At 39.4% G+C, this 23459-nt stretch overlaps 1 protein-coding gene across 2 annotated transcripts in view; it reads left to right on the plus strand.

The window, feature by feature from the left end:
- The window catches only part of NCKAP5 (NCK associated protein 5), a 442999-nt gene that overhangs the window by 410839 nt on the left and 8701 nt on the right, over positions 1-23459 (plus strand). For both annotated transcript variants that reach the window (XM_090143560.1, XM_031590720.2), the window contains 3 exons: positions 1283-1419; positions 2912-3041; positions 5729-5916. In XM_090143560.1, coding sequence (XP_089999686.1) covers positions 1283-1419; positions 2912-3041; positions 5729-5916 — 455 coding nt within the window. The remainder of the gene's footprint in view (positions 1-1282; positions 1420-2911; positions 3042-5728; positions 5917-23459) is intronic.

The following is a 23459-nucleotide window of genomic DNA, read 5'->3' on the forward strand; positions in this document are numbered from 1 at the left end:
TGTCATTGGTGTTATGCTTGTTAGCACTGTGTCAAGAAATATATTTGCCCCTGTAAAACTTGTGAGCGCTTAACTTCCATGAGTCCATATTGTATCTATAAGTGAGATTCCATATAATTAACATGGAAGGTTAAATATGAAGTTTAAACTTACTTTAAGTCCATCAAATATGTGTTCTGCTAATGAGCTGATGAAGATTGAGCCTAGGAGGAAAGAAGCCTCTTTTATATGTTCATCAGATGCATAACAGAAGAATTCTAATTAAACGTCTTAGAACTAGTTGATGAAGCAATATTCCCAGTGTGGTGTTGTAATGGTATAATAGACTGCAAACACACATTGTATGCTTCGTTGCAGTCTGCTCTGCTCATTTCAAATCAAAGCTAAATAAAAGATATTTTAGTACTTAGTATATTTTAAATAAGTGTACTGTTAATTAATGGCACAGCTAAGAAGGATTCTGAAAAGAAATCTTAGTTATAGATTATATGCTACATGCTTGAATAGCCACATGTGTGACCTCAATTCAGCAATGTGCTATAGAGTAGACTCCATGATTAAACACTGTCATTATAACAAATTGAATAGAAACTGCAACCACTGAATTGCTTCATAAGAAGTCAGTTGCAGTAAGATTGTTCTGATCCTAATGTTAATATTCACTGCACCAAACTTGTAAGGTTTGTATCTTAATTAAATTGTCATGAAGAGATGTTAAAAAAGTAGTATACATGAGATGGTAGGGTCAACTCATTCTTTACCAGATTATTTTCAATTGATTCTTTTCCTCTCCCTTCTCTCTCTCTTCCTAGTTTCAATTATCACTTTATTTCATATGCACCGTATATCTTTTCTGATGTTCTGATTTTGCATAGTGCAAATATAGCAAATAAAAAGGCTAACTGACTGAGAGTTTCTGCTAGAAAGGTACTTCTAATTATATTTATGTTAACACCCTGTTCTCTCTCTGAGAACATAAAATAGCAAAGCAGAGCATACAATGCCTGGAAGAAGTTATTGTGTATTGTTTCTTATTTGAAAGAGTATATATGTCAAAACTAATGGAGAGATTTCAATCTATGCCTTCCTCGCCTGTCATTAAGTGGAAAAAGGCTTTGGATAATATTCTGTCTGCCACTGTAGTTTTTAGAGTTATTCCAGTAAGAAACTAAACATAATTTGAGTGTCATGATTAGCACTTGGTTTTTACTGAATTACAATTGAAGCACTCATGAAGATGGCGATGAGACCTACAGTTTAAATAATGCCTTTCTTAATTCAGGAATAATTAACCTTGCAAAGCAAAGTGAACAAGAACCAAGTTCTGTGACCTCTACCTCATTAGAGCTTACTGAAGAAACTGTAGAAAATAGAAAAGCTCTTTCAGATTGGACCACCAAGAAAACTACAAAAACAAAGGTATCAGTTAAGAAGTGTCATCTATTAAATGAGATATGTATTGTGGTGTAAAGAATCAGAAATGGTGAATGTTTTTAATACAGTGGAAAGAATAACTAACAATCTAATAGCTACATTTATTATTTTTTTGCCCTTCATTGGCAATCTCATTGTTTATTAATAATACAGCACTGAAAGGCACTTTGTCCTCATGCCCTACAAATTATGATTAATTATAATGCACAGGCATTTTATAGAGAAGGAAATTGATACCTTTTTACCATACTTTTCTCTTAGAGCAATTTGATCTTGTTTGTTTGTTTTCCTTTGGAAATGCAGATATGTTGTGTTCCTCCCCACCCCCAGGTCTGCTTTTCCCTGTCACTTGTGTAATGTAGTGTGTGTGATCGAGCAGATGTGCTATGAAAGTACTGTGAAAGAGAAAGTATTCTCTTTTTATATGTTTCTGTGTGGTTATGGTTAATCTCTGCAGTGGTCTGTCTGTCCTTCAGCGTTTTCATGAAAACTGCAGAAAGAACAAACAGGCAAATGTATATACCTGTGTAAAAGCTACAGCTGATGGTTGTTATTCATATTCAGAAATGCCAGGCTGTCAAGCCCTGTGAGAAGCACAGGGTCAGCAGGTTAGCAAATAGTAAGAAAAACTTACTCCAGATAGTGGGCATTAAGGCAAGGGAGCTGTCAGACTGCTGGCTAATAGGACTTACATTGTAAGAGACTGAAAATATTTGGTTGCTTGACTTTTGTTCATGTCCGCTTTTTCCATTTATTTATTTGGAGTAGCTCACATTTTTCTATAGTCCATGCTATGGATATTTAGGACAGAAACAGAAAGAAAAAATGGTTTGTCTTGTATATAATTGGCAGACTGGCAGTGAATCCTCTGTAGTGCAACACCTTTGGCTTCCAAGTCATGATGACATGAGTGTGATATTCACCTTAACTCAGGCACAACAGGTCACCCCCAGTCCCCAGACCAGGTTAATACGGTACATGTGTTACTGGTAATTGGTCTGTGTAGAGTCATGGGCTTGGTGTGTCTGCACCTGAGGTGTGAATGTAGCTTTGGCACTGCAGCTAGCTTGGATTCTCCCTGTTTTATGAGCAGTATTGGGTATATTTGGCTGCATGCAGAATCCCTCAGGTCTGATGCTCACTCCACAAGTATGTGCTTCCTATCTAATGAATGTCCTTCAGCATCAGTTAGAGCTGCATTGTGTATGAGAAGATGGGGAAATTGATGTCACTCTTTGAAAAATACATTTTAAAACTCTCTTGAGTCTTGATAGTCAGTTGAGGTTACAAAAGTAGGTAGTATTTGATGATTACTTACTTGAAGGATAAGTGGCTAATTAAAATAGTAAAAGATGTTTTAACAGTTGAATTATCCATTGCATGAAGAATATAAAATGTTCCACTCACAATACCATCTTCTGCATTATTTTTGTATATTTGCATCATCTGAATGATCTCGATACCCTTATTTGTGCAGGACAGAGCTCTAAGAGTGTGCACTTACTCTGCCAGCAGCAGTGACACTGAACCAGAGCCAGAGTATGGAACAAATTATTTTCGAGCTGCAGAGGAGACGTTAGTGGAGTTAACAAAGAGCAACAAACAAGGTAATTGAAAATTTGTACATAAGGAATGTATATCTCCACTCTGACTCAGCAACAGATAATGTCCTTCGCTGGACTGTCTAGTTTTTGCTTTCTAACCCCAGATCTTACTTCAGTCTAATTTTCCAATAGCTTTTTATTGCTTTTTATTCTATCTGTGTATCTTTTTTCCTCCTCTCTTCTGCTATTTTTGCTACCAGGAGCTAGACTTCTAGGCTTTTATGCACAAATAACTGCACTGTAAGTAGAAAGTCTTCTGTTACATTATTACAAAATTTAAAAGGTGACTTTTAAGATTCTTTCCTCTTTTTACTTTTTAAACTTTATTAGCTGGTTATAGAACTCAACGATCAAGGCCATAGCGTTCCAACCTCTGTATCAAAGTGATGTTGGTTGTGATGCCACCGCAACCGTGCATATGCACAACTCCATATATATATTTTGCCATTTTCAAGTATCAAACCTTTCTGCAGCATCTGGTAGCAATTCGGAATTTACTGAATTCCAGTAGATGAAAGCACCTTCAGCAAAGCTCTCGAGGTAATAGTTTTCTGTGTGTTTAATAACTGCCTTGCCATGCCCACCAGCTCGCCATGCTGCAAGCCACCCTGCAGTGCAGCTGTGTTTCCCCTGGGAGGGAAGCAGAGCGTGGCTCATCTCCTTGCCCACACAGCCAGTGCCTTCCCTGCCACTGATAAATTCTGTCGAGTGCAAAGGCCAGTGCAAGGTCTCAGCATCACTGAGGCCCTAAGAGCTTAAGCAGTGCTTCAGTGATACAGAGGATTTGTGCTAACCCCCAGCACAGCAGTGAGCTTAACCTACCAGAGATTAGCACCTACAGTAGATATCTCGCTGATGATTGCATTAAAAGTGCCACGGACAGTGAGATGCTGTAGGCAGGCACACTGTGCTCTGTAGTGTCTGTTGGGAGCTGGGCTGAAACATTTGGCGTTTTCAGAGAGGATCCATTTTGTGTGATTACACCACGGGCAGAGCAGAGCAGGAAGCTCAAGCTGTTTACTTACATTACTCATGTAACTTTGTGGTTTTAATCTGTATGAAATGTTGCAAGTAGTTTACCTCAGCCAATAAACAGGTTTGCTTGCTACAGATTACATTCTCTGGTGGGTTTTGTTGTTGTTTTCTTGGGCTTTTTTTTCAAAGGGGAAGGTAAGGATTTCTTCCAGTATTGATCACAGTTTGCAAAAATAAGGATTTCAGCATGTGTAAGCAGTTGCATTAAATGACAGCAGGTTCCAAGTTTGGTGATACATAAACAGAACTTAAAATTGCCATTTTGCATAGCAAACCATTAATTTTTTGCACACGTGCCTAACCTTTGGGCTAGTAAAAGAACTGAAATTCATAATTGTGACTGAGGCAAATAGAAAACAGAATTACAGGCCATTATTGCAGAAGTATTTCTGCCATGGTCGTTCTTTTTAAACAGGATTTCTGTCCTATAAATACAGTTCCCACATTCAGATTATTAACAGTACTCTATTCCATTCAGTGTTCAAAGATCCTAGCTTCTTTATGCATACAAGTGATATATCCTCAAAACATCCACATGAGGCTGAGGTGGGGGCAGTAGCAAACCGAGTCAAGAGAATATTTTTGTATGCATAGATAATTATATTTACTAGATGAGTCCTCAGAACATTAATGAATTTTCCCTTGTTGCAATATTCTAATGTTGGAGTGATTTTCATTTTCCATTTATGTGTGGGGAATGGGAAGACTGATAGACTGAGTGCCCAATGCAAAGACTATTGAAAGCCAGTGATAACAGTTCCATTGATTTGGTGGGTTTTGGAGGACACTCCCAGTGCATTGCCCAGTGTTACAGAGAAAGTCAGCAGAATAGCTTGGAATAAGTCAAAAGTTCCAGGTTCTTCCATTTCAACCATGAGAATATTTTGATTCCAGTTTCATGGAGCTTTTGTTCTGATGTGATTCTATGGGAGGCACTGGAGGCAGAGGCTCTTCTAATGCTATAGGTTACAAGATAAAATTGAAGTTTGTGTAACAAAAAGTGTGAGGAAAGAGTCTAATGATCATTTAAGCCTCTCTCCCCTGTGTTTTTTTTTTGTGAAGCTGCAGAAAATTTCTTTGATTTTGATCTTAAGTATGAGTTTTGATCTTTGGGCTTTGGAAGCTGGGGTTGTACTCGTAATGTTCTTGTATTACAGTAGATATATAACAAATGAGTAGGGCCTGTTTCTTAACCTTGCTAGACTATGTTTTATACTGTTGTTTTCATTGGCTAAAAATGTAGTTACAATGAAAGAATTATTAGAAGTAGTCCAACTGAAAGACATTAAAAAGGAGCTTAGCATATCTACCATGTAAGGCCATAAAGAATGGAGAATGAAAACTTATAGCAGATAAATAAATGGAACAATTATTCTAAGTTAACCAACCTTTCTATATTAAAAGAAAAAACAAAAAGGAAATGTATTTTAGTCATCTCATGCCATCTCCTTCATCTGAGTGTTAGATATGAACAGTCCTTTCTATGTGTATTGATTAGCAGCTAGTATTCTATTTCTTTTATTACCATTGAATTCCAAATACCTTAAAATATTTTTTTAAAAATTAAAAAATGTAAAATTACATTACAGTTTATTTAGGCTGTATTTCATCAAGTAAATATGCCTTACTGACATTATTTTTTGTATCTTTTACAGCTGAGCAGGAAAAACAGAAGCAGAGAAAGTCAGTTCTGGGGAACCCGATGTCAATCTTGGATTTATACCAGCACAGTCTCTATGGCCATTTTGGAGAGGATGGACCTGAACAATTAACACATTTCAGTTTAATTGAGCAGCTGAGTGGACCTTCCAGTAAAGACAGCAAAGGCAAAGAGAGCCCAACTGTGAGTTACTGTGATTTTTATATTACATCCCATTCTCTTCATGATTTTCACTTGCTTCTTCTTTCCTCCTTAACGTGTTGATTGATTACTGAAACGAGGCAGACAGGAAAGAACAGCATGACCTGCAGAAGAGTAAAGATCTAAATATATTTAGAATGGGATGTTACATTCTGATGCTTGTATGACAAGGTCTTCCAAAATTGAAAACTAGAGACAGGCTAGGGATAGCATTCCGCTATTAAAAGGAGTTGAAATTCAAGGCTAGCAAGAAAACACAGAAAGTATCTTTTAAGACCACTCTTTCGTATCAAGTTAGCTACTATGTGTGGCACAACAGACAGTAAACAAATGAATGACACACCTGATGTTGTTTCCTAAAAATCTGAATGAAAGCAGGCTATGGAAGTCAGCTATCTTCTGTTCTCTGATGAAATATGGTTGATAGGAGCTCTTGTACTCCTGGTTTGGGGGTTCTGAACATTATTTTTTTGGTGATCAGTCCAAATGGATCTTGATGCTAAACACAAACCTTTTTCTTTTCTCCCCTTATCTCATGTGACCCCACTTGTTATTTCTATCACTGGAAGTGCTAACCCTGACATCATGTAATCTCAAAATCTTTGAGAAGCACCTTCTCAGCCTGTTTTCTCACACTTCTTTCTCACTTGGTCTCTCCTTTGCTCTAACAAACCTATTTGTTTGAAAACAGAGCTACCCAGCCATGATCCACTGTTACCATTTTGCCTTCATGTTCAGTCTCTTTCCCCAGCTCCTTTTTCTTCTTTTTAAATACAAGCTCTTTTGTTTCCATGTAAGATACCCACATTTGGGGTATCTTACAGTATAAATAAAGGTGGTAGCAGAAAATAATGAAAGAGCTGCAGTTGTTAGCGTAACAATGCCATTCTTTAAGTTAAAAAATATATGTATCTTCCCAGACCCCATTTTTCAGCTTCAGAGAATGACTGTGCAATGTAACTTCAGAGGTGATTAACTCTAACCAAAGTTAGAGCCTTACAGCTTGCAGGAATCCAGGCCAAATGTGCAGAAGGAATGTGTGGCACAAACTGGCAATACCTCTGTTTATTCCAACTCTGCTGGCATAGAAGTCCCACTTAACTCAATATTAAATTGACTCACAAACTTCTGAAATGCATCAGCCTGATCAACCAGATTTCACTAGTCCTCACAATATGATTCAGTATGAATATATTTGAGTCATATTAGGAAGAATAATTGTAAAGAATCTGGTTTCCTAGTTGGGAAGAAGAAAAGGGGGGAGGGAGGGGAAAGGTAGAAGAATACTAAGGATAGATGAAGAAAAATAATAAGAGCACCCACCTGATTCTATGTCTTGAACGTTTAGAGATTCATAGCTTAGTTATGTAGGTAAGATTAATTGTGTGTGTGTTTGTGTGTGTGTGTGTAAGGCATTTCTGCCCTCTGAAGGCCAAAATCTTTTGTTATTAACAGAGCAATTAGATTTGGTCCAGTATAGAAAAGTTTATCAGATTTATGTCTGATTTTATTTCATGCTTATGCATTTCTTGTGCAGGACAAATCTCTACAATGTGCCCAGTCAGCACCAAAACTTAAGCAAAACTCATTAAAACAGCCTTAGGGTCGTAGCAAAAGTCCATCACAAAGGTAGAAGGCAACAGGTATAACTCAGCATGAACATTTTTTCATGCATTGTAATGGGGGCCTTTTGAGAATACTTTAAAGGTCTGAACTAGTTCTCAAAACAGCATTGCCTCTCAGTGAACAGTGGAAGCTCAATAGAGCACTGGGGATTTGCCTATTAGTATTAAACTTTTCAGAATGACAAATGAGAAGCAGCAACCACAGAAAGCAGGTTGCCCCAAACTCCTTGTTTCAACCAGCATGGCAAATTTATCTCAGCTGTAATTTGTCCAACCTGAGAAGATCCACAGATTGTTTCATTTAGAACTCCATGTTCTGGAACTTCTCTCACCAGAAGGGGGGACACCAGAAACTGTGGCATTTATAGCCAACAACTCTGGGGGGAAAAAAAAGAGAGAAGTTTTGAAGTGAGAAAAATATGCAGCTGTCATACCAAATATCTGGCATTTTGAACAAGGAAATGCTCTCTGCTTTGAATTTCCTTCCCAAATAGTGTTTGTTGAGCCTTAAAATAATAAAAAAAACCCAACCACACAAGTACCATGATGGACAGAATGAGTTTACTCTGGTTGTCGAAAGAGCAGTGTGCTGTATCAGTCCCTTATCCCAATTAAATTGGACTGTACAGCATCAGTAAGAGCGACTTCAGCCTGGGTGCTCTAATGAGGCGCTCTGGCAGGGGCTGTGCTTGCCCAGGCTGTCACTTGGGATGTCTCCTTCTCTCATTCACCAGTGTTACCTCCAAAGAATAGACACAAGTTTAATCAGCAGAAAGTACTGCACAGAAGGAGTTTCAGAGGGGAAATGATCTATGGACAGTTCCTATGGTAAAGAGATACTGAGTGGGCAGTTTGATGAATCACAAAGGCTTCCATACATTTGAAAGAAGTATTTATTGTTCCAGTTCCGTATCTGCGAAGTCTTGAAGAGCATTGTGGTTAAATTCCCTTGACTCTTCTCACGGCCAATTTGATGATACATTTATTTTGACCTGGGAAACATATTGTGAAACAATGTCATTCTTTTGTATACTGCAGTATTCTGGACAAGGAAAACAAATCACAGTTTCAAATACAAAACATGGTGAGTCATAGACACAAAACTTTCACTTAAATTGAGAGCCATCGTGCATTTTTCTCATGGAGGATTTTCAAAACCAGAAACAATCTTTTCTACATGTTAATAATTTAAGTGGTAGCTTTGGTGATTTAATAAAACGTATGCAGCACCTGATCCAAACTCCACAGCAGCCACCAGCTGGGAAAGACCAATTGGGTGAAACTTCAGTGGGACACAGCTGCTTCCCCTGCTTGCAGCAGTAACTGGTAATGCCTGCAGCAGTTTTCTGACTTCATGATTACTATTATATTTTCTCAATCAAAAAAACATTATTTCATATTTCAATTAACTTACTGTTTAGACTTTAAAACCTCAGGATGTTTTTCTTATAAGAATCCAGAAAGCAAGATGAATTTCCCTTGCCCAGGCCTATTGTTTATTAACTTATTTTATGATCAAATGAGAACCAATACAAGACTTTTTATTGTCTTCTTTGTTCCCTTGGAGAAATAGTGGAAATGGTCAAAGTTTTATTATTCAATCATCCTTATGATCCCAAAGCAACACAAATAATGGGTTTTCTTTTCTGTCCTTAACCAACCATTCTGTACTTCTTTTCTGTAATGTGAATCAGAATTACCAAATCATAGAATGGCCTGTGTTGGAAGGGACCTCGAGGATCATGAATCTCCAACCCCCCCCTGCCACATACAGCGCCACCAACCTCCTCATTTAATACTAGACCAGGCTGCCCAGGGCCCCATCCAATCTGGCCTCAAATACCTCCAGGGACGGGGCATCCACAGCCTCTCTGGGCAGTGAATCCTTCAACTTAAAACCATTTCCCCTTGTCCTGCCATTACCTGCCCTTTCAGAGTTGACTCCCCTCCTGTTTTGTAGGCTCCCTTTAGCTACTGAAAGCTGCAGTGAGGTCAACCCACACCCTTCTCCAGGCTGAACAAGCCCAGCTCCCTCAGCCTGCGGCTTGCTTATATTTCAAGGTATAACTTGATAACTTGATAAAGAAAACATCCTTTATGGAAGGGGCTGTGGTACCCATTCCATGTTTCTAAATCCTCTTGCTTTCCCTCTGTTATGACAACACGCATGAGAATTCTGACATTTCTATCACACCTGCTGTGTTAACTACATCAGCAACTGAACTAGCTGGCTCCAGTAGCTGAGGAGGTACAACATGAAGTTATGCTGTTACTCAACATGGCAGAGTTTGAATGCATTGTACAGATGACTGATGGAGATAAATGTTCAAATCAGCATGTCTTGCAAATCAGGTAGATATTAGAGCATGCTGGCCAATGCAAGAAAAGGAGAGATTGGAGAAATTCCTACTGTTTTGGCTGCACACACAATTGGGACTGATGTGGTGACATTCCCAGATAAAAAACTTGAGGGTTTTTTACAGCTAAGTAGGCTGATTGGGAGTTAATGCTATATGGTTGTTTCATTGTGCTCACAAGCCTTCAAATGTATCATATTGAGAAAGTGGAGTATCCACAAAAGGACTCATAACAATAATAAGGTTGTTTAGCAATTGCACACCACTTACCAGCCATCCTCTGTGGTCCCAGAGTGTTAAGTTGTGTTGGATGTATCCAGCATCCCTGAATTACAGCAGTTGGTAAAGCAGCCTGGACACCTCTGCTGGCTGCACTAAATATGAGTAAGGGGAAAACAAAAGCATGAGCTTCTTCTACTTGAGGCTTGTCTCCTGTGGAGATCAGTAAGTGGTGAGGTAGGGCTTGAATTGGCTGCACAGCGAACACACTTCACACTGTGCACCTATTTAGGCAGCCCTTGAAGAGCATGCCTGCAAAGCTTAGGTTTGGCTTAGGCATGATTTGGGTTCTCTGAATCATTTTTTGTAGTTGTTTTGTTCTGTCTTATTTGTGCTTCTATCTGGAGCCACTCTTAAAAGAGGCTCTCCATATTTAAATGTCCATGGTAATCTAAGGGATTCACTAGCCTTTTCCACATTACCATGTGGTGTGGTTAGGGAAGGATTCTGCTTATCACATGAAAAAGACTGAGATAATGATTTGGGCCCAGTTGTTAACTGGAAAGAGCTGCATCCTAAGAGTTTCAAATGGGAAGGAGGTACAGCCCATGGAAGTATCTGTTTGCTTGCCTGCTTAGCTGTCTTACACCAGCTACCACACTTCTAACCCAAAACTGGGAAGATAAACTTTGCCCCAGGCTTGTCTGTGTGGGGAGCTAGTAAAAAGCAGCCATTGTAGCTACCATTTTTATTTTAGAGAGTGAAATCTCTTTGCACCCTCAGGCGAGCACTAAATTATTACCTTGATTATACTGTTGTATATTAATGAGAGTTCATGCAGCTGGGGCAGCGCCGAGTAATACCCAGCTAACTGCTTGATCTCAGGAGCTCAGTTTCACTGTCTGTGAAGTGGGGACAGCAAAAATTAACCTCAAGTTACAAAAAAAAAAGACAACAAATGCTCTAAATGAGCCAGGTCATAGCTTATTTTGTGCAATGTTTTACTGCAAATAGAGAGTTTGAAGCAAGTTTCACGAAGTATTATATTGGAAATTAATGGAAGATAACGGACTTCCTTTGCCAGTGACAGAAAGTATCTAGAAATTATGGTTTTCTGTGTGCTAATTGTATGCCTGCAATTCATTTATGAGATGCATCAAGTGCACCTCCTTTTTGCTGTTTTCCTCACTGGGCTTAAGACAGAGGAGAATGATCAGGTGCAGAGGGAATCAGTTCTGTTTCTTTTTCTAGGCCCAGTGAGACTAAGATGTTGAACAAGATGCTGCCATCGTAAGATTTGTAGATAGGGAATAAGTCAGCAACCATTCTCTGACTTTCGTGTTTTAAGATCAATGCTTTTCTTTCATGCATGGAATCAGTATATCAAATCACTGCATAAGTTTAGGGAGGTGGTTTATTAATGTAGACATTAAGTGAGGCTAGCCACATGGTCTCATTCACTGAGGATCAGATATCCTTTCATCTTCCTTGTCACAAGAACTGCAAATGCCTTTTACTGTGTTTATGTTTCTGTGTTTCATCTTCAGAATGGAAAGCATGTTAGCACAGGGTGTGTAGAGAAGATCCAGCAGCAGTTTTAAGTGCTACAAAGGAAAGGATGACTGCCCATCATGTGTCCATTTAGGACTCAGCACGTTGGTTTTGAAAGCAGAGTCGTTTGCATTGCCCGGATGAGACAGGCATGGTTCTGGGCCTTGTGCTTGAGTTCACCAGGACCCACAGCCTACACCTCACATTCCCTAAATGTGCCATGTACAGTGGTCTCTAAACTGCATGTGTTTCCACTTACCAAAACTGACTTGGTAGGAGCCATTCTATGGCAAATAGAGAGTTGGAAGCAAGTTTTACGAAGTATTATTGGAAAGTATATTGGAAATTAAGTATATTGGAAATCAATAGAAGGTAAAGGGAGTCCTTTGCCAGTGACAGAAAATATCTAGAAATTACACATTTCTGTGCTCTAATTGTATGACTGTGTAATTTATTTGTGAGGTACAAAGTGCACCTCCTTTTTGCTGTTTTCCTTGTCAGGCTTAAGACAGAGGGGAACCATCACCCCCCTCCATACGGCTGAGGTCTGCAAGCCTTCCTTTCTGTTTAAGTGAAGGTGTGTGATCCTCAGATGAACGATGCAGTGCTTGTTCTGCCAAAGCAAAGACTGTCTGAGTAATTATCCAAGTTGATGTAAGATCTTTTGTCAGGGGAATTTCATAGGAGTATTTGACAACATAAGTGACAAAAACCACAGGAGCATGATCTGATAAGAAAACAGATTTTACCACATCACCCATGGGAGTATTACAGAATTAAAAATATTTTTCCTAGCCTCAAGCCTGATTCAACTCAGCGTGGGGAAATAGGGAATCAGAAGTAGGCTAGGTTGTCTCCAGACATCAACAAATCCCACATCTCTGCATGTTTTTCCCTTCCATGGGGCAGGTTCACACCCGAAGATCTGCTCTTGAGTCTTATATTCCTAATCAGGTCTCATTGTTTCTCATATCTTGCCATCAAAGTCGCCTCCAAAAAGTGAAGTGAAGAGACAGCAAAACAAACAATTTGAAGACTGCTAGGCATTCTCCTGGGACCAAAGTCTCACTTGACGTGTATCACTTAAAAGAAATGTTGTGTGGTGTGGAAGAACATTCTTACAGTTAGCCTGAGGAACTAGCTTGGCAACAATAAAAAGCTGCAGTTATACTGAGACTCGTTTCTCTCCCTCTGCCTTCTAGGTGAAGTAAGTGAAGCTTCTTTCACTGCTGAGAGCTGTAGAAAAATAGCATGCAGTGGAGAGTGGTTCAGCAGCAAGGAGGGTGATAACATTTTCTATTACTTGATTAAGCATAAAAAAGCTTTGGCAAGGGAAAAGGACATATGTAAGGGAGAGTCCACCGAAGGAAAAACATTTTAAATATCATTCAAGGGACTTTATACTCTAAAAAAGCTGATATAGTTCTAACAGTAACAGACTCCATAATGTTAGTACTGTGCCACCAAACCCCATTCTGCCTAGCCCTCCAGCTGGTGTAAAAGTTCTCCCTATTTTATGTTTGTTTAGTGTATTTATGGGGATGGGTAGGTGGCGGCATTTTAACTCAGATGTCTTTTAGCACCGAGTTTTAAAAGAGTCTTTGGCTATCGGTGAGGGACATGAAGCATTTGGCACAGCACAGCAGGCAGCATGGCATTTAGAACACATGGCGTGCAAGGCTAGCGGGAGAATCGCTGGGATGTGAGGCTGAGAGAAGATGCGGAGGAAGTGAAAAGCTGCTGCTCCAGTAGGAAAGTTAAGGACTTGAAGCATCCCAGGCATGTAGGTACAGTTCTCGTGCTGATGGCGCAGTGTCACATAATGCCAAATCCCATGGTAACTCATGGCAGAGAATTGCTGACCCACACCTTTGCATCACGCTGCACACTGCCTTGCAGGGACAGACACTGAGCACTGCAGATGTCTGTTTACCTACAGAACTCAAGATTACATAAGGATTTAACAGACACTGTGGCTCCTGGGCTTAACTAGGTAAATCCTTTCTTTTAACAAGAACCAGAAGCACGTACTGAGTAGAAGAATCATTTGCAAGCTGATTTCCCAGAGTGGAAAATGTTCTGAGCTGTTCCGCAAAAGTTTGGCAGATGGAGCTGCTGTGGTTTGCAGCATGGCCCAAAGTGCACTGATGTTTCTGCCATTTGTAACCAGGCACTCGTCGGTCCTCTGGAAATAAAGCTTTCATTTCATTTCTCTGTGTTGAATTGGAATATAATAATAATACTGTCAGCCAAAATGGAATCCAGGGCACAGTAGCAGCAGTAAATGATGAATATTAGTAAGCTTGTAAGACAGTGTAATTGTAGTAATGGTGGAAATGATATTATTAATAAAAAGCTAAAAATAAATTGGATTCAATAAACATTGGATTGATTCAATCGAGAGAAGAGCAGTAAGGCAGAGAGGTATTCAGTGAGCTGTTTGTTTTCTGAGACTGGAAAATATTTTCACTCCAAGAGGAGCATCTGATTAGCAGAGTTAAATGAGATGAATAATGCTGTAATACTTCTGTGAATTGCGTTTCCAGCTGAAACTTGCCTTCTCCATCTATAACAATGATGTGTTTGCATAAAGCACTCAAACATCACGAAGGGAAGGGCAGGGAATGATCAATCCATTAGTGTGAGTGTTCTGTTCTGAGCAAAATACACGAGGACAAGTTGCACAGCTGATCCTAGCAGCAACTGTGGCAGTACACTGGAAATATGTTAGTAAACAGGATTTTTTGAGAGGTTGCTTTTTGTTTTCATATGAACATGGGAAGTAATATCCTGATCAGCATACTCTTTGAAAAGAAGGCAAATTTTATGTCACATATTTGCAAAAATCATTTTGCAATAGCTTGGTGGTGTTTACAGTTTGTTCCACCATCTATTTTTATCACCCAAAAGTGATTCACCTTTTATTTAAATAAGAAGTTATATCTGATTTCATGCAATGTGACTCTGAGATTGTCTGCATCCTGATGAAAAATATTAGGTATTTTTTTAAGTTTAAACATTCTCATTTATGGTAAGTGCTGAACGGAAATATTCTATTTCTTACTGTATTTTGTCCATGTTACATGAACTCATGGCCTTGTGGAGTTGTTTTGATGGAAAGCAAGATTTGTGTTTAGTAGGTCAAATAAACATGGGATTTTCCCCTCTACTCTGCTTTTGTGAGACCCCATCTGGAATACTGCGTCCACGTGTGGGGCCCCCAGTACAAAAAAGACAGGGAGCTGTTGGAGAGGGTCCAGAGGAGAGCCACAAAGATGATCAGGGGACTGGAGCACCTCCCCTATGAGGACAGGCTGAGGGAGCTGGGCTTGTTCAGCTGGAGAAAAGAAGGCTGCGGGGTGACCTCATTGCAGCCTTTCAGTACCTAAAGGGAGCCTACAGAGGGGAGGGGAATCAACTCTTTGAACGGGTAGATAACTGCAAGACGAGGGGAAATGGTTTTAAGTTGAGGGAGGAGAGATTTAGGTTGGACATCAGAGGAAAGATCTTTACAGAGGGAGTGGTGAGGTGCTGGAACAGGCTGCCCAAAGAGGTTGTGGATGCCCCATCCCTGGAAGTGTTCAAGGCCAGATTGGATGGGGCCCTGGGCAGCCTGGTCTAGCATTAAATGAAGAGGTTGGTGGCCCTGCCTGTGGCAGGGGGGTTGGAGATTCATGATCCTTGAGGTCCCTTCCAACCCTGGCCATTCTGTGATTCTGTGATTAGCAAACATATAAGCAGTAAGTGACACGGGGAAGTTTGGAAAGCTTATAAGATACATATCTTAGGCACCTAATCATCTTCCACAAAAGCTAATAGTGCTGTATGTTTTTGTATCATGTTGCAGTTCCCCCAGTCCAAACTGCCCTCCCTTCAGCTCTGAGACACATCTGCACAGCTCAGCTCCCCGTGCTGCCTGGGCTACTCCAGTCTATCCCTGAGCACTGATAGAGGTCACCAGAACTTCTAGATGCTATAAAAAGCTGTAGCCTTCAGAACTTTCCTTACCTCCTCTAGTCGTATTCTCTTTAATTAAAGCCTCAAGTGACTATTTGAGGAATTGTCTGAATATTTATCAGTCAAACATTTAGAAGTGTTTTTTCTGTTATCTTATTGCATGTGTCATTGAGTTACTCAGTATAGAACCAACTGTAAAAAAAGACATTAAATAGATTTGTGTGGATGAAGAATATATAGTGGAGGTGGGTGGGAATGAAGAAATTGGATATGAATATATTATATGGCTGAGTATTTTAAAATTCAAATGTAAATCATGCATTAATAGTATGTGACATTTCTAATAACATAAGTGTCTAAAATTCAGCAAGACATGGAATATGCAGAAGTTACCAGACCAGAAGGCTTGTTTGTAGCACATGTACTAAGATGCAAAGCAGATCTAAGATGTAAGAGCTTTTCAGACAGTGCCTGAACCTGATGAAGTAGCTAAGCAGCCAGCACATACTTCCTAATCACTATTGCAAGCATTATTTTGCCCTGTGTAGTCTAGCTGCCAAATGCACCCTTACCTGCAGCCCTAATCAGTACAAATGCAGGCCGGTTTTTTCAAGCTTCATTTGTTTCCTAATGGCAGTACCTAAATTCATATTTAGACACTGGCTGCCCAGTTTTTGAGGGTGCTAGAAATCTGCAGCTTTTTTTTTAGAGCTTTGCACATTGGATCCTGTGAAAATAATGGTGTTTACATAGATGCTCAAAAATTGGTTTGGATATTCTCCCTCTGTCAGGCAGAATTCAGACCAGTAGCATCCTCCTGCTCCTGCTGTACATTGGCTTCTGTCACAGAACCTCAGCAGGCAGTTTCCCATGGGCTAAAGGGAAGGCCAAATACTCCATCTTTTTTAATCTAGTCCTAAAATGTTACAGCTAAGATCATATCATAATGAAACTGTTTGTACTTCTAAGCCCATTTTTTAATTGCATTTTCCGTACCATTAGAACATGAGCAACTTGAAGGTGCTGTAACTGTATCGCTTATATCATTTTACAGAATATTTTTACCATTACTATTATTGGAACGTCATCCATCCTTTTCTTGTTCTTGAGAACCACTGTAACAAGCCAGGGTACCAAAGAGTTCAAATTTTATAATACAGTATTTCTATAAATGAATTCTATTGCAAGAAAAAAATGGGATCTATTATGCCATCATTAGCACAGTGATGAAAACAGAGGCAGCAGAGCAAGCCAAAGAACAGCAGTCACCATCTAAAACAGCTGAGTAACGTGGAGAGCTGTAACCTTTCTTGTTATCAGATAAAGACTGAATAGTCTTCCAAAGTCCTGTGTATTCTTAGTAATTTCATCACTTGTTGGGGTGATACTGGAAGATGGAGTTGTCTGAGTATGTGGAAAGTTTAGGTATGAAGACATTTATCTACTTGTCTCATTCTACAGGGCAAATACTGTTGGTTTGGTGTGTTTTTTCTCTCACGTTACATAGAAGTACTTGGTTTCTCAGTGTTTATTTTTTAAGTGGAAAGGGAGCTAATACTGATGGCACCCACTGGTGCCACATGCAGTGCACTGTCCTTCTGTCCCTGTGAAAGTGTTTGAGAGCCTACATGCTCAACAGAGCCATGAACTTTGATATTTTGGGCTCAGGATTTTGGGCAGATTTTGCCTTTTCTGCAAGAGGTAGAACTTTTTTCACTTCTGTATCTTGTTCCCCAGAAGGTTATCTGGTATGGAGCCTAGACATCAAAGGCTAGAAGGATCCAGATTTATGAGTGCATCATTATAGATAATTACCATGCATATTTACTCAGGGGAAGAAACTACTCAGTATCCATAGCCCTAGGACACAGAGGATAAAGAGAAACTTCTCCATTGGCTCCATAGACTCTGGATAGTAGAAATCCCCTGAGCTTTCAGACAGAGACATCCAATTGAAATAAAATTAGAGACAATTCCAATTGATATATCATAGTCTGGCTTGCTGTTGCTCGTGGCATTAGCATTTGCTAACCTGTGCTAAGCCAATTTTGTGAGACAGTTGGGAGTTTAACAAACCTATTTCAAATTTCATTTTGGAAGACTCTCAAGCATGGGGGAAACTGGTTGTGGTTTGTTCATTGCAGCAGATGGTATCCCATTTGGTGTTTGTTAGCTTTGTTTGCAGCTCAATATTTTGTTTCTAGGGGAACTCAGTAAGTTAAATAATTCATCTCTCTAATGCATTAAGAGTCTAATCCAAAGTCTACTGAAGTCAGTGCAAAACATTTGATTAACTACCACATACACTGAATCAAATGCCAGGTCCTGTACAGTGAGGAGCACTGCAGATGCACTCTAGTGAAGAGAACAATACAGGCCTCTGCCTCTGTCTTTCCATGGAGAATTTTCTGTCTGCAAAGAAAAAAAAAATGAATTTTCAAATTCAAACAAAGAGCTTAGCAGTTAGGAGTGCGGGACAGTAGAGATCAGAATAATGTTCTGGCTGCCTGTCCAAATTGCTAGATCTCTTTTGCTATTAAATTCCCCCTTTTAAAATAAAGAATATAAGAAATACCTTCCAGCTACATTTAGAATTTAACCCAGTACTTGTAGCAGAATGCTTTGAGGACATTGATGGGGCCCTACAGTGATGCTAAGCAAATAATCACAATATATTCATCAAGGACTCTTACTCAAGATAGGATCTTGCACCACAAGAGCTAACCACAAACCATTGCTAAGGAACTTTCAGGACCTGAGGAGCAAACTTGCACCCTGATCCTGCCGTGACTTTTGCATTAGCAGAGCTGTGCTGCCTCCAGCAGTCCTGCTGTCCATGCAGAGCTCTTCACAAAGCTGCGTGGCCAAAATTTTTATTCCATTCTTACAAGAATTCAAACCCTGAATAATCTAAAACTTTGAAGAAATCAACATTTTAAAAAATGGATTTATATTCTGATAAATATCAGATGTCTGTTAATTTTCAGCAGCAATGTTCAAATTATTTGCCAGTAGAGCTTGGGAACTACTTTATTGAGTATTTTTATCCAATTTTCCTGTTTGTGTCATCTTTGGTCATTCTGCAAATGAGGGCATATTACCTCTACAGTGTATCTGCATGAATTCCAGTTGTATTTTAGTCCTCCTAGTGGCCTGTTATATTAACAATATTATCATCTCTATTTTAGACATAGGAACATGTTCTGCATTACCAGTATTCACAACAGTTTTCAACATTAATATTGCAGTAACCTTATATTGGTAAGGTCAATAAATCTTCTAAAGCATTTGTACAGAAAATGCACTCACGTGGCTGCCTGTCCCTTCACTTCTACATTTCTGTATTTATATATATACAGATTGAAGCAAAATCAACACAAAAAAATACTACATTATTCTGTCACTGCAGGGAAGCCCACAGTGAGGAGACTGAGTCCACATCTCCATGCTGAATTCCTACTTTGATCATTCCTGACAAAGAGGGGATCAGACTGTGCAGAACTGTGATTCCCAACATATACTTCTGCTGTGCTTCCTTTCTCTGGAAAACAAACAAACAAGGCCTTGTCATAAAAACATCTCACATTTTAATAGGAGATTTTTATAGCTTGAATAGATTCAGCACAAGTGTTTGCCAGCCTTATAGATCTTGTTAGCTGCTTAGCTTGAACCTTTGCTGGAAAGGCAAAGGTGGAAAGATGAAGGATTGTCAAGTACATTTGGCTTTCACTCCTTACTGTTTCCAGTCTGTGCCCCTCAAAGAGAGTCTGCAACCACTGATGCCTTGACCAGATCCAATGACATTTTCTATGCCTGGTTCAAACAAAGTAGGGTAGAAGTTCTCTTGACCAGAAATGGATGTATCTAAAGGATGAAGCAAACAAACCTAAAAACATAGATGAGCATTCCTCCAGATAACACCCAAATGGTGTGTTTGTTAATCACAACATGTATCACTGCTTTATTTATTTTTTTAAGTTGGGAGGCAAGCTGAACACTTCATAAATTTCCTGGCTGTAGGAACATCCATCTGCATTTCCAGCACTGGTCTTCTCAATGCTCAGCATTATTCTGGTTATTTATTCACTGTGCTTCTTTTTGATCATCATTTAGAGCTGGGCAAAGGAATATCATCTGCAGTCTGCATTTGTGACAAGAATTGCCGATTCTCTGCGTATAGTAGTATCTCACATTTCCTTTTGCATTAATCCATACAGTTACTGGGTCACAGCCCAGGACTGTATCCTTTCCTTGGTAAACATGAGATTGGCAGCAATCTATATTTTTTTCCATCAAAATCAAAATTCCACTGGCCAAAATATTAAATCTAGTTTTAGCCTGTTTCTATCTTGAGATTGTCACCACCAGCACAGGCATACTGTTTTCAACCAGTAACTGAGAACTGTGTCAGATGCTCCAAATGACACGGATCCTCTCAAGTAATCAGGCTTCAGTATTCAGGCATGTACCAGGTACTCCATAAATTAGACAAAGAGGTCCCTTCCACAACGTCAGTCCAGCACAAGACAATTGGGAGGGCTGAGTGAGGAAGCAGAGCTGTGACAGCTGTGCAGTTCTGGCTTCTGATGGATGAAGGCTAGATGGATGTATGTGTTTTGTTTGTGTTTGTGCAAAGTAGCATCTTAGAAAAAGTAAGCATCTTAAGAGAGCAAGAGAATCAGCAGTGATAGTGGTAGTCAATCAAAACTGAAATAACAGCAGAGATGAGACTAGGGGAAGAAAAAAGGAGGACACCAGTGCTCCTTTAATACCTGGAGTATGTCTGTGGGATAAGGAATCAGCAGCAGAGCAAATATGTCAAAGTTGCTGCAGAAAAGCATTGTAACATAACTTTTGGGTAACACAGAATTGAGGCCTTGCAAACAAACGCAGCCAAGAACTTGGCAAGTCTCTGAAGCCCTTTACTTGCTCAATTCATACCACTGTTCTTCCCAGTTCCGCCATTTTAGGCACTAAGTGGGCACTTGGGTCACAAAATGATCTTCTGAGCCAGCAGTGCAAAGCTCTGGGCACATCTGTATTGCAGGCCTACCTTGCTGGAGCTCCTTTCCTCTCCAGCACTGTGAGCAGGTCCCATGCAGCAGGCACCTGCAAGTCCCCATGCCTTCGCAGGAGTCTAGGAGCTTATGCCAGCAGTCCTCTTTGTTAGCAAACATGTCCTCAAGCACATCTGAAACAGCCATGAATTTCTCAGCTTTTTAATTACATTTTTTTACTTGATTATCTTCCAGGGTTTTTTTGTTTGTTTTGTTTTGTTCTGTTCTTTTCTAATTCTTGATTAATTTTTGGTTGGCTATTTAATACATTGTTTGGTTAACTAATCCATGTAGCTGTTTGTAATTATTGCCTTACTATAAAATCATCGTAATAGAAAGGTTGACTGTTGGTTTTTTTTGTTTTGTTTTCTTTCCAGTAGAATAACAAGTTATTTTATTATTCAAACAGGGCTTACTTCCTGCTGTTTTCAATAAGATTTTTAATAAATATGTAAATTTAAAAATTAATTTACTGCATACGTTTGGCAGCATGATTCTTGAACTGACAAAAGTTTGATGGATTGTAAAATTATCCCCCCTAAAAATCATCAGTCATAGTAAACAGAATTTATCAACCCCTAGTAATTTTACAGCTTTTTCTTCATCTTATCTTCTGTTAGGAACTCACTTAGAATTGATTATAATATAGTATATTTCTAGAACCGTAATTCATTCATAGATTAATTAGATTTTAGGTTAATATCCCATCATGGTGTGGGACATGAGCCAACAGTGTTTTCCAGTTGTTACAGAACTGCAGCAGAGAAACCTTGATTACTATTCCCATGTGGTTTAACTGCCAAGACTAATCACTAATCAAATTCAAACCACATAAAATGGAACATCCTTCATAGCATCTATTTTCCAGCTGACTTATACTATGGACTCTTTATTGATATGACTGGGTGTACTGAAATGAACTAAATGTTGCAAGAGAAAATTTCTCCTTCAGTTTGGTTCTGCAACATTTATCTAAAACTTTTGCTCAAAGTTTTTGTGCCTCTGCCCCTCAAATTCTCTGCCCTTCAGCAAAGATAAATTGTTTGCATAGATTTAGAAAGCGCATATAAATGTCTGTACTATTAGGTAGGATTTGATAGCAGATGAACCTAAACACAAGTTTCCACTCTGCAATTCATGCTTTGCTTGAATGAGTACTGAAAATTGTGCAGATCATAATACTACCTTAAGAGATGGCAAGTGCATTAGTTGCACCTGTGCTGTCCCTTGCTCTGATTAGGAGGGAACTTTCCTAGTTCCCTCATTGCCCAGGACCAGAAAACAGCATGCAGATAGTTCAGCTGCAACAGGTCTACTGAGAAGGTAGCCTGCTTACAGCCTATCCTTCTGCCTGCTGCCTCTAGGAGTGCTTGCCAGTGCCACCTGTGACATGATTGCCTAGCTTCATCTTGTAAGCCACATCTGTCATTGAGGTAGGGCCCAATTTACCTCCTAATATAAGAGGGTACACCTGGGGAGCTTTGTTAGTTGTTTCCAGAGGCCAGGTGTCACAGATAGGGCAATGACTTTTGGTTTGATTCATTTGAAGTGAAAAAGTCCACTGGCAGGGAGTCAATTGAAATCTGGAATGGAGAGGAAAATGACAGCTTCTAAACAAACTTTTTTGTTGGGATGGGGTTGGGGGTTAAGCACATAATTAAGACTTTTTTTAAGAATAAAGAAAATCTATAGTTCTGCTTGGCAAGAGTTTAGAAGAGATGTCATTCTGACATGCATGCACGAAGTACACATCATATGGAGGTTCCCTCCACGGTGACTGAATGTGCAGTCTTGCAGAAGGGGACTGATGGGTCTAGAAAGATTGTTTTTCTCTTCCCAGCTGTCCTCATAAGAGGCTAAAAATGAGAAAAATGTTTTCTGTGAAGCTCAATTCTGAGTTTAAATGACGTTTGTGAATCATCTTTAGAACTTGTAAGAAGGACATTCTCCTCTTTTCCTCTGCAAATCTTCCAGCAGAGATTTGTACTCGTTAAACTCACCTGCAGATATGGCAGCCCTATTTGTGCATATGACAAGCTAGTTCTCATAACTGGGAGAATTATTACTACTTTGTTTCTTCATACTGCTGATTCACTCTTGGTCCTGCTGCTTAACATCCCTCCGTCTCGATCTGCACCTTCTGTCCTTTTGTCCTTAGCTCAGTTGATGTACCTTGGGTATTCAGAGGCTAACCTGAAATGAATCTGGTCCAGTACTCAAAAGAGAGGATTACCAGTGTGGAAAATTACTACCCACTGCCAACTGCCATTTGCTGTATGTGTCTTGAAGAGCAATTCCGTTTTCCATCAGTATGCTGGGTGACTGACATACAGACATTACAGGCCAGGAACTCAGACATCACTAGAGTGAGGAGATAAGTGCCCTTGTAATTACCAAAATAAATAGTCTTGTTCAAAAAAGCCAAAGGTGGGGGATGAAGACAGGTAAGAACACAGCTAATACGTAGGAACAGGAGACTGAGAATAGCTCAACCATACAGAAAAATGACCCCGATTACTGAAATTGTCAGTGAAATTACATGCTGTATGAGTATGATCCTGCATTTACTGGATTTGAGACAATTTTTATTTATTTATTTTTTTTGCTACAATCTAATGTTGGATAGAATTTGTCTCTTTAAGAGCTCAATTTTGCATTAGCTTTCAAAAATCATTATTTTACTATGGTTTTCTCCCTCCTTGATGCAATTCTAATTGGATACCTCAATTGAAAAAAGATTCCTCCAAGCTCTTAGTCTG

This window comes from Phasianus colchicus, chromosome 7 (assembly GCF_987193195.1).
Source record: "Phasianus colchicus chromosome 7, bPhaCol1.hap1.1, whole genome shotgun sequence".
NCBI lineage: Eukaryota > Metazoa > Chordata > Aves > Galliformes > Phasianidae > Phasianus > Phasianus colchicus.